Genomic DNA, 13,189 nt, shown 5'->3' on the forward strand with positions numbered 1-13,189 from the left:
AGCAACGTGACGCTAAATTGTATTTTCGAAAAAGCGCTTAGAATTTTCACTTACGAAAAAGATAGATATGGATGTTTCTCTACGGATTATTGAAAAGCTATCAATGGATAATTTAACAACTTTATTATGGATAACTGTTACCTTGACGACGCAAACTATAAGATATTTTGGCAGCTCCTCAGCTAATGAGCTGTTTCAACATGGAAATCAAATGCATTGCGCACAGTTTCTGTGTGATCGCATGCTTAACAGAACAAATCAGCACAAAGCAAAATAACACACTACATACCCTAAAATTGGGAATAAACAACAAGTAACTCATAACTAAACAGAGACCTGACAAACGCATGGACCTTACAACAAATACCAAATGTTCATACCTTCTACCATAACCTTGCGGAACAGTTGAGTGACAGTATGTTATTGGATGTCACATCATCCGTGCAGGTCTGTTTTTGAACGATTAAGTACTCTGTTCTATCCAAGGCTAGGTTTGAAGGTTTCTACGTTATTCATTGTCCGGTTAGTTATGTAAGGAGATACTCCAATGGAGAAAATGACGCACCACGCATTAGGGTGGGACTAATTTCAAAAAATCTCTCCGATATATGATTTCTCAAGTGGAAAGTGATCCACTAGTCGAAATAAGTGAGCTGTACAAAAATGACCGATTTCGGTTGATATTTAGGGGTGGCGCAAAGGGTTCAAGTGAAATTTTTGCTAGAACAAACTTTCAAAAATCATTTCAAATTTAATTGTCAAACTTATTTTTTCTAGACTAAATCGGTGATTCTAGAACCCAATTGGGCCAACTTTGTGCTCAAAATTGCGATATCTCCACTGGTTTCCGAGATATTTGAGAAAAATCGACACCAACATTTCAAAAGGGCGTAACTGCTTTTGGAATCATCACCTTCTTTTAAAGCTGTGGATCATGTGTTATGATTTCCATGTTTTTCACAACAAGTACCAGATGGGAAAAACTCTCCTCTTTCCGACAACCACGGTGGTTTGAGTGTAAGGGAGGCAGTACGACTTACAGCTTTGAAAGAAGGTATTACTTCCAAATGCAGTTACGCCCTTTTGAAATGTTGGTGCCGAAATGTCATATTTTGGTACCAAACCCAAAAAATACTGAAAAACGACATTTTTTTCAAATATCTCAGAAACCAGTAGAGATATCGCAATTTTGAGCACAAATTTGGCCCAATTGGGTTCTAGAATCACCGATTTAGTCTAGAAAAAATAAGTTTGAAAATTAAATTTGAAATGATTTTTGAAAGTTTGTTCTAGCAAAAATTTCACTTAACCCTTTGCGCCACCCCTAAATATCAACCGAAATCGCTAATTTTTGTACAGCTGACTTTTATTTCGACTAGTAGATCACTTTCCACTTGGGAAATCATATATCGGAGAGATTTTTTGAAATTAGCCCCACCCCAACCACGCATTTACGCACCGAACATTTTATTACTTCTCAGCATTCTACAGTTGCATGCATAACACTTATTGCTTATCTCGCTTATCTGAAACTACGCACAATATATGTACACATTTATTGTACTTAATACTTACATTACGCTTTATTAGTAAATTGTCAGTAGCGCATGTATGCATTGAAAAGACAACGACTACAAAAATTAACTGTAATTCATTCGAATTTGCATAGATATTAGACGATGCATTGGAAATGGCATTCCAAGAAATTGATAATGTGGAAACGACTGCCCCGCAGCAAATAAACTCCAACATTCAGGAGCCAATTTACCAAAATATTGCCGACATCGAAGACATCACGTCACACAACTCGGAAGAAAGAACCAATGCCGAAAATGAACCCTATTACCAGGTTCCAAAATCCCAAGAGCCATACTATGAAGTACCAAAGACGAAACCGATCCCGTTGTATGAGAATGTGGATATAATGCAGTCGGTTGCCATTATTTCTGACGGTGGGTCAGATACTAATTTTACCGTCAGCTATCAACAGCCACCGAAAGAGAAACCCCCTCCTCCTCCTATAGACAGTAAACAAGATGTTGGTGGTTGTAGTGAATTTACTTGTAATACTAATAGTGAAAATTTTAAGCGCATTAATTCTACCAAACGTATTAAAAAAGAACTTCACAACAAGCGATCGAGTTTTCTTGGAATTGATACAGACTACGTAGATGAGGATGGGTTTTCAAACCTTTCTTTAGCTATTCCTCCGAGAGCGGCATCGTCCATCCTGCAAGAAGGGAAACGGCTTGAGAAACAGTATCTATTGAAGACCGGGCTGTACGACCATTCGGATGCAGGTATGTAACATTTTAAAAATGTTTGTTATTCTTAACTAATTCATTGTCCTTGATGATTTAAGCTGAAAGCCGGGACTCAGGAGTGTCGGAAAATCACTCGCGTCAAAGCAGTGATATATTTACTACTTCATCGGATGATCCAGAAGAACTCATAAAACCAAAAATAGAAGATCTAAAAGCACTGAAGTACAGAGAATATGGTGGCAGCTCGTCAAAAAGTAACTGTTTTCTGCAATCTGATGATGATTTTGGGTGTCAGACGAGAGAAAGCCAGTTGATTCAACCTGAGGTACGATAAACGCAACCCCTTTCCCAGTAAGACTTTAAGGTGTTCGTTATTTGTTGTGTGTATTTTCAATGATGTTTTGCATGTTACAATAACATCTACATCGTAAAACTAAAACCGCATAAAAGGCATGTCGCATTTGATGCAATCAGCAATATCGTCAATATCATTATGTGTTAACAGTACAACAAAGAGACTAACAGTCAAAATTGGAATAGGCGATTTTCTGCAAAAGTTATTTTGAGGTTTACGTCCTATGAATTAAGGGATTACAAACCTTGCGGGGATAAAAAATAAAAATTTGTTTAATGCGTACTCTGAAAGTATACTAGCTAGACAATACACAACCCAAATTTCATAGAGATTGGAGCACTAGAACCAAAGTTACAGCCCTTTGTAGCGGGCATCCTCCATCAAGACAAGGCAAAGCGCGAAACTTTAAACGCGATTATCTCGAAGTGGTGTTTTAAAAAGTGTCGTTGCGGTGATCACGATATCTTAAAAACTAGTTCACCGATTTGAAAACTTTTATTTTTTATTGTTCGTATTTCAAATCTTGAGGCACAGACAAACAGACGCAACACTGATAATTTTCATAGTACACCGATTTATCTGTCTATTTTAAAAATTTGATAGATGGTCAACTGGCCATCCATGGCGCTCATATAGTTTTTGTTCGAGTTTGACGTTTTCCCACTACCGCCACAGTTCATGGTTGGCCAAACTTAGCCGTGACTATGATTTGAATTGAAAAATGTTCGAAGTGTTACGTCTGTTTGTCTGTGCTCGAGGTATTGAACGGGGTCTAAAGTCATTTGGCATAATAGTCCTTTGGCATAATCCTAAATCAACCTTTCAATGATCAGCTTTTCATTCGAAAGATAAAGCAGCCCATTGGTACCTGGAATGATCTAAAATCACTACGAGACCAGCGAGTAATATCCAGGTTACGCACTGGTCACATCAGGGTCTCGCATAATATGGGTAGCTCAACATTTCGAAACACCTGTTAAATTTGTCGTATCCCCTCTTCGATGGAGCATTTTTTATGCGTCTGCCCACAATATGAGCTACTTAGAAACCAATAGAACATCAGTGGCAATATTACAGACACGCTCGGAAACGACGCATCAGCCCTGCTCGAAGTCCTTATCCGTTTTTTGAAAGATGCCAACCTGTATCAGCGTATAGTGGTAATCACGTTCAAATGTGTGCGTGCCTTTTTTGTAGATGTAGTTGTGAAACTGCGAGGAAAATATTTGCACTCTTACCCCGGACGTTAGTTTTATCATTATTTACCCGTTTTACCCAATTCGATTGGGTAATATTTGCATATGCAATCTGAATAGCCTTTCAATCGGCGTGCACTTTTGTGTGAGGAAAAATTTGCGCTAGTGTTCGTGTGTTGAAATGTCACTTATCTCTATATAATACTGTTTTTTAGCTCGAATATAATTGTATTTGTGTAATTCTGAATTGAAATAATCTGAAAATCTCTTTAATAAAGAAAAAAAAAACTTTCATGACGCGCGCCATCGAGCGTGGTTTTTTGGTAGTTTTGTACTTCTTACAACAGCGCGCGTGCTGAAGGGTTAAGTGTTGGTGTAACCCAGGGGAATGACGAAGGGCCCGAATCATCTACCCAGCATTCAATTCAACATGGCGTCCAATATTTTTGTTTTGATTGCTTAATTCATGGAAAAAATGTGCTGGAAACATTGACACTGCTTCGCTGCTACATATAATATCGTGCAAAGTGATAAGGAAAGAGAAACTATCATCAAAAACAACGTTTTCGTTTGAAATGTGTAATTTATGAAATAAGCACTATCAACACACGAGCCACACACCCGAAAATCAGGAGCAAGTTAGGGTAAACCGACCAGAAAGTAGCTACCAAAACGCGCCGTACCAAAAATGATGTTGGGTGGAGCGACGATGTACCGAGTTTGACAGCCATGCCACCCCACTGGTGTAACCAGCCACAGCCCGAGAGGGTCATCAGAAAAATCAAGCAGTTTCCAATAGCGCCAGTCACACGGTGCATATATTGATCAATAGTTGGCCGTTTTATGGATGCATTGAATGTATAATATTGTTCAAAAATAGATTGACATCAATCATTCAACTTTTCCCCTATCTTCCGTTTGATCAACCACACAGCAATATTTCCCCTCCATAGCGCATTTTTCTTCAATTTTCTCTACAATATTTCCCCACCTTCAAAATTGTTACATCAATCCTCTCGAAGATTGTTCAAACCATGGGTCAAATTATTCCATGGATCAATTGATTGGTTCAATATTTCCCCTCCCTCTATCCTTCTTTCAATGCAGCAGCGCATGAACGAGAGCATCATCATTGCAGAGCATTCTGCCGTGTTGCCGTATATTTTTAAATTTAAACTAACAGCTATTGAAATATATTATACAAAAAAACTGAATTCAGATGTAATAAATCATCGAACAAAAAAAAAAACAATTTATGCAGAAGTAATGTAGTAAATTTATGCAAAGTTTATGTAAAGTAATTTATGCAGAGGTAAATGTAATGAACCCAACTATTACAATGCATTAATGATAATAAACAGTTCACAACATTTTTTGTGTAATCTTCTAACTCGGTTCGTGTCCCACCGAACTTTGCTAAAAATTACTGGTGCACTGGCGGTCTCTAACACCAGTTAATTAATAATTTGCACATTATGGTGGTAACATGCTTAGCTGCGTTACCTATAAATTAGAAATACCCCCTTCTGACAAATAACACCCTTCAGTAGTAATTTTGTGTAATGTCGAAATATAAAGGTAATTCAGCAAGACGGCACTGAAGGTGTTTCGAGTCCCATCCCATGGGCTGTCCAAAAACCTTTCGTAATAAAAAAATATGTAAAATGTTTGATTATGTAAAAATGGTTAGAAGAAGAATTAATATGAATAGAAAATTCTTTAAAAAAACATAAATAAAAATGTGACAGAAATGCATTGTATACATGATCTTCCGCATTATTAGCTTTGGGATTGGTAGGACTGAAAATCAACCGCACACCCACCGACGACGCATTGATTCAATAAAAGGCTTTGCTTTGCTAGCTGTGCACGTATGATAAGCATGCACGGATACTTGTTTTTTTTCTCTTTATGCATTAACTTCTCTCATACTGCCGGGAGATTTTCTCTCTGCTCGAGCCTCGGCTTGATCTGTCTCTCTGGAAAGGGGTAATGTCGAAGATATTGGATTGATACTTGGTTTGATCCTCGTGATTTCATCAATAATCCTTGAGAAAGAAATAATTGATGGAATGGTGGAATAAAGGAAACAAGAAAGCACTGCCAAATAAACATTTTCAAGCACAAGTTGCGCATCGTAAATTTTCATTAGATTATTTAGGAATAATGTTTAATATTTAATATTGGTTCATTATGTTTTATATCACATCTTTAATTTCCACTGACGTATATGCGATTTTCTAGTGCCTTTAGTATAAAATGCTAGAAAACTCAGTATATTTTCGACAGCTTTATTCTTTTCGTCATGGGGTGTTATCTAAAGTCTGATGAACTGAAAGTTGGCGTCACATCTTTGCCAATCAAACTGTTTACAACTAAGTTTCAAGATATTTGGACGACAAAAAACTCTTATGGCAAAGAGAGAAGCACTGCCAATAATACACAAAGTCACTCTCAGGGCATTTAATTTAATCATAGTGCAGTAATCAATCTAGCTTTAGATAAACCTGTTAATAACGGATAAAGCAAACATTTTCAATTATAGCCGAAACAAACAAATCAATATGGCAATAACCTCTTATCAGCCTTTGTTTTTCAAACCTCTACTGCTTTACATATTTACTATGACATTAGCAAAAATCAAAACTTGTTCGAACCTAACTATTATTTATTTATTTATTTATTTTTAACTTTAAATTTTGTAAGAGGGAAAAGCCCCTTTGAGTGATTTCCAAATTTACATGTTGAAGTTCGAACCTAACTGTTAATACTTATTGTTTAAGCTCCATTTTGTATGAAGTATTTTGGTTCACCGGTAGAAGTTCATTTATTTATTTCTAAAAATTTGCTTCCAAAGTGTAGTGTCTACCATATGATTGTGTGCATAGGATATCTACCTACATAAAATACTATTCATTACAGTACCTAAATGTCTAGGTATGTTTCATTATGTCTACCTAAGGTAGTATAAATACGGGTGGTCATTGGACCACAGAGGAGAGACTGCATAAGCTTTGGACTAGTCAACATTTTTAATATTCTTCTTTTGTATGATATAAAAGTGGCGACGAGGATCAAGGAACGTGTAATTTCTTTTGAGTTATTCCGAAATTATTTCCTTTTGGTTTTCAGGATGTTGTAATAACAAATTGTTATTTTTGTGGAGAACGGAATTGTTCTTTTATGGTTTGCCATTATGTTGTGAACAGAATGTTCTTTTTGGCCGATGGTGCATTGACAAAATTGTCTTTTTGTTTTGGTAATAACGAAATGTTATTTTTTGTGGTGAACGAAATTGTTCTTTTGTGGCGGAATTGTCATATGTTATGTTTTGGTGAATGGATTTGTGTTATTTGTACTTTTTGGTAAAGTTGCTGATATTGGGATAGCAAAATCGTTTTTTTTGTTTTTGTAGTTTTGTTAGCGAGCAGATATGGTCTTTGAAAGTCAGTTTATTTGTGCTATCATTATTTTGGTGATGAATGTTATTTTTTGAAGTTTTCTAAAGGGGAAAGGACTGTAGTGTCTACCTAATGATTGTGTGCATAGGATATCTACCTGCATAAAATATTATTCATTACAGTACCTAAATGTCTAGGTATGTTTCATTATGTCTACCTAAGGTAGTATAAATACGGGTGGTCATTGGACCACAGAGGAGAGACTGCATAAGCTTTGGACTTGTCAACATCTTTAATATTCTTCTTTTGTATGATAGCATTCCATAAAATTCAATTGAGCTGGCCACCATGAACGCCGTAAACCACGCGCTGAATGTTGGTGAATTGCTATCTCTTCCTCACTGATGGAATGGTCTTCGCTCAATCTGCTGACTCTTTTACCCTGCTGGATTGATCAAATAAAACAACTCCAGGGGAAAGTTTGACGGACTTGGATGATCTTGATGGTTTGGTCAAACTGGATGATAGCGGTGGTTGGATCAATTTTTCGGAGGGGAAATATTGAGGATATGATCACCAGCCTCAATCCTCGCTTCTGCAGGTTGGTCAGTATTTACATCAAGATTCAACATTATCATCCATGTTTTCCTCAATAAAAATGCATGCAATACATTTAGCAATATTTCCATCAAATTGTGTTTCTTGATGAAGTTGAAGGAAAGATTGAACCTCTTGGTTGAATCAACTTATTGATAAGTGTAAATGGCACTAGCGCCAGTCACACGATGCATATATTGATCAATAGTTGACCGTTTTATGGAAACATTGAATGTATAATATTGTTCAAAAATAGATTGATATCAATCATTCAACTTTTCCCCTATCTTCCGTTTGATCAACCACGCAGCAATATTTCCCCTCCATAGAGCATTTTACTTCAATTTTCTCTACAATATTTCCCCACCTTCAAAATTGTTACATCAATCCTCTCGAAGATTGCTCAAACCATGGGTCAAATTATTCCATGGATCAAATGATTGGTTCAATATTTCCCCTCCAGATCAACTTTTCAATGCAGCAGCGCGTGAACGAGAGCATCATCATATTGCAGAACATTCTGCCGTGTTGCCATTTTTTTTAAATCACACATCACACATCACACATATATATATAATTGCCCTGTTTGTCTGTCCGGTGACTAGCCAACCTACGCAGCACGCGGGAAAATTCTCACAAAAGAAAATTGGCATTTCAATTCTTTTTCACTATCAGATGCACAGAACAAAATCAGCGACAACCTTAGACAACCAGACACAGCATTTGATGAAAGAAAAATCACAGACAACAGACGTTGAAAACTTTGATTTTTTTTAAATATTTGACACCTCAATTTATTCTTTTTTACTATCAGATGCAGAAAACAAAACCAGTGATAACCTTAGATAACCAGACACAGCATTTGATGAAAAAAATCATAGACGTTGAAAAAATTGATTCTTTTATCGCAGAAAAAAATCTGTCACTCTTAGGCAACCGAATGCAGCAGTTACTAGAAATAAAAACCAGTGACAACCTTAAACAACCAGACACAGCATTTATGAAAAAAAAACAAAGACAACAGACGTTGAAAATTTTGATTTTTTAGAATGTAGAAAAAAAAATGTGTCACTCTAGGACAACCGAATGCAGCAGTTGCTGGAAATAACACAGATAACCTGTTTGTCTGTCTGGTGACTTCACCGAAGTTTTTCAGATGTACACTCCCGTTCAAAAGTTTGGGGTCACCCCCTCAAAAACATGTCATTTTTTTAGGCCCATATCTCCGCCAATTTGCGTCCGATTTCAAAACCCTAGGTTTTATTCAAAAGATAATAAGTCAAAGAAACTTTGAACATGATTTAAAAGAAACTTTTACAAAAAAATTTGTATGTAAACTTAACCCAAAGTTGCCAAATTTTCTAAAAAATGAATGTAAACTTACGGCACTGTCGCTGGAAGTTGGGTCGACCAAATTTTAAGATGAGAGCGGTAATATGACCCATTTTCTATTAGCTTTCAACTGCTTTTTACAGAACTTAGCTAAAAAATCTAGAAAAAAAGTTATTAAGTAAATTAATCCTTGATATCATCGACCAAAAGTTTGGGGTCACCCCTCAATATGATATATCGGCCAAAAGTTTGGGGTCGCTTTCGTAAAAGATGGAAAAGTGATTTGGTGATATCTTCGTCATCTATAGTTCAATTTTAATTACTTTTGGCTCATTTCAAAGATAATTAACTAAATTTACGTTTGATATCTTCAACTTAACGTATTTAACGATTTTTGTATATAAAAATGTTATGTAAAGTTAGCACATTTTACCACGCTTAAAAAAATGAGGCAACTTTACGTTAAGTTTTAGTATGTAAATTTCAACAAATATGTGTGGTTCAATGTCTATGCAGTAAGTATCATTCATTTTGTTTCAAATAAGCCAAGAAGAATTAAAATTGAATGAAAGATGACAAAGATATCAACAAATCACTTTTCCATGTTTTACGATAGTGACCCCAAACTTTTGGCCGATACAGCATTTTGAGGGGTGACCCCAAACTTTTGGTCGATGACATCAAGGAATAATTTACTTATTAACTTTTTTTCTAGATTTTTTAGCTAAGTTCTGTAAAAAGCAGTTGAAAGCTAATAGAAAATGGGTCATATTACCGCTCTCATCTTAAAATTTGGTCGACCCAACTTCCAGCGACAGTGCCGTAAGTTTATATTTATTTTTTTGAAAATTTGGCAACTTTGGGTTAAGTTTACATACAAATTTTTTTGTAAAAGTTTCTTTTAAATCATGTTCAAAGTTTCTTTGACTTATTATCTTTTGAATGAAACCTAGGGTTTTGAAATCGGACGCAAATTGGCGTAGATATGGGCCTAAAAAAATGACATGTTTTTGAGGGGGTGACCCCAAACTTTTGAACGGGAGTGTATATATAAGCTGCATTGAATTTACCGAATAAAAACACCTTTCAGTAGTAATTTTGTAATTTTCCCATGGGCTGTCCAAAAACTTTTCGTAATAAAAAAAAAAACATATGTACAATATACTCCTGATCAAAAGTTTGGGGTCACCCCCTGAAAAACATGTCATTTTTTAGGCCCATATCTCCTCCAATTTGCGCCCGATTTCAAAACCATAGGTCTCATTCAAAAGATAACAAGTCAAAGTAACTTTGAACATGATTCAGGTGAAACTTTCACAAAAATTTTTGCATGTAAACTTAACCCACAGACAAACAGACGTAACACTCTGATATTTTGCATCGTACACCGATTTAACGGTCTATTTGAAAATTTGATAGTTGGCCAACTGACCACCCGTGGCGTTCGCATCGTTTTTGCTCGAGTTTGACGTTTGCCCACTACCGCCACCTAGTTGATGGTCGGCCAAACTCAGTCCTTTCAGCATTGGGCGAACATGTTTCCGTGACTATGATTTGATTCGAAAAATGTTCGAAGTGTTACGTCTGTTTGTCTGTGCTTAACCCAAAGTTGCCAAATTTTCTAATAAATAAACATGAACTTACGGCAGTGTCGCTGGAAAATGGGTCGACAAAGTTTTATGATAAGAGCGGTACATAATATAACCTATTTTCTATTAGCTTTCAACTGCTTTTTGCCAAACTTGGCTAAAAAATCTAGAAAAAAAAGTTATTAAATAAATTACCTCTTGATGCTATTGACCAAAAGTTTGGGGTCACCCCTCCTCAATATAATGTATCAGCCAAAAGTTTGGAGTCATAAAACAAGTGATTTGGTGATATCTTCGTCATCTTTAGTTCATTTTTAATTCTGCTTGGCTTATTTGAAACATAACAATGTTTTACAAAAGTGATCGCAAACTTTTGGCCGATACATCATTTTGAGGGGTGACCACAAACTTTTGGAAAATGACATCAAGATTTAATTTACTTAATAACTTTTTTTCAACACTTCTTAGCTAAGTTCAGTAAAAAGCGGTTGAAAGCTGATAGAAAATAGGTTATATTACCGCTCTCATCATAAAATTATGTCGACCCAATTTCCAGCGACGCTGCCATAAGTTTTTATTCATTTTTTTAGAAAACTTAAGTTTACATACAAACATTTTTGTATTTTTTCCATTTAAATCCAAAGTTTCATTGACTTATTATCTTTTGAATGAGATCTAGGTTTTTAAAATCGGACGCAAATAGGCGGAGATATGATCCTAAAAAAATGACATGTATTTGAGAGAGTGACCCTGAACTTTTTATCGGGAGTGTATGTTTGAATATGTAATAATGTTCAAGCTTAGAAGAAGAATTAATGTGAATAGAAAAATTATTTTAAAAAGTATAATTTTGACAGAAATGCATTGTATACATTATCTTCCGCATTATTGGCATTGGGATCGGTAGGACTCAGGCCCCTGGCATGAATGAAATTTATCGTAGCCAACATCTAACTGCCTTATACTCATAATCGTGCAAATTGAAACGAGCGTGTAATCAACAAACGCAGCTTTTGTTTGATGTTGTGAGCCACGCACGAAATCACATTCACACTGCGTGTTTGTTGGGTTGCTTTATTCAACTAACCGCATGCTCCTCTTACCGTACATTAATATTAAAGCGAGTTTGAAGTGTTTTGTGATCATAAGCGGTGGAAAAAATGATTCCAAAAACTGATCAACAAACCAAAATAAACGTTAAACAAAAAATTGTTGATGTTTTCGCATTTGACAGTGGGCGCTATTTATTAGCGCCCAGGACATCCTGTCTACCATGATTCCAATGCATTGATATAGGCCGTGTCAGGGGCCTGGTAGGACTGAAAACCAACCCCGCACCCACCGACGACGACGCATTGATTTAATAAAAGGCTTTGCTTTGCGAGCTGTACGTACACTACCCGTCATAAGTACGGACTCACAAAAAGTATTGCAACAATATTGCATCACCCTGACTCACCTTGATATCTCCAAAACCTGAGGACTTACAAAGATGCCGCCTTCAGAAAAGTTGTTGCTTTTGGTCTTCTGAATAACTTTCCTGAAGACAGCATCTTTGTAAGTGCTCAGGTTTTGGAGATATCAAGGTGAGTCAGGGTGATGCAATATTGTTGCAATACTTTTTGTGAGTCCGTACTTATGACGGGTAGTGTATGCTAAGCATGCACGGACACTTGTTTTTTTTTCTCTCTTTATGCATTAACTTCTCTTATACTGCCGGGAGATTTTCTCTCTGCTCGAACCTCGGCTAGATCCATCCTCTGCAAAGGGGTAATGTCGAAGATATTGGATTGATACTTGGTTTGATCCTCGTGATTCCATCAATAATCCGTGAGAAAGAAATAATTGAAGGAATGGTGGAATAAAGGAAACAAGAAAGCGCTGCCAAATAAACATTTTCAAGCACAAGTAAGTTGCGTATCGTAAATTATCATTAGATTATTTAGAAATAATGATTAATATTTAACATTGGTTTATGATGTTTTATATCACATCTTTAATTTATGCGCATATGTGATTTTCTAGTACCTTCAGTATAAAATGCTAGAACGATATAGGGAAACTCAGTATATTTTCGACAGCTTTGTTCTCTTCGTCATGGGGTGTTATCTAAAGCCTGATAAACTTAAAGTTGGCGTCACATCTTTGCCAATTAAACTGTATACAAATAGGTTTCAAGGAATTTGGACGACAAAAATACCCGAAGTCACTCTCAAATCATATTAACTTCTTGATTAACTTAATTATCGTTTAGTAATCAATCTAGCTATAGAGAAACCTGTTTTAATAATAACGGATAAAGCAAACATTTTCAATAATGAGCGAATCAAACAAATCAATATGGCAATAACCTCTTATCAGTCTTTGTTTTCCAAACCTATACTGCTTTACATATTCACTATGACATTAGCAAAAATTAAAATTTTGTTCGAGCGTAACTGTTATACTTATTGTT

General features: G+C 36.0%; 1 protein-coding gene across 1 annotated transcript in view; it reads left to right on the plus strand.

The window, feature by feature from the left end:
- The window catches only part of LOC134291205 (uncharacterized), a 73,526-nt gene that overhangs the window by 34,512 nt on the left and 25,825 nt on the right, over positions 1–13,189 (plus strand). Inside the window, exons 8-9 of the mRNA XM_062858678.1 lie at positions 1,670–2,300; positions 2,363–2,589. Of these exons, the coding sequence (XP_062714662.1) occupies positions 1,670–2,300; positions 2,363–2,589 (858 nt within the window). The remainder of the gene's footprint in view (positions 1–1,669; positions 2,301–2,362; positions 2,590–13,189) is intronic.

This window comes from Aedes albopictus, chromosome 3 (assembly GCF_035046485.1).
Source record: "Aedes albopictus strain Foshan chromosome 3, AalbF5, whole genome shotgun sequence".
Classification (NCBI taxonomy): Eukaryota; Metazoa; Arthropoda; class Insecta; order Diptera; family Culicidae; genus Aedes; species Aedes albopictus.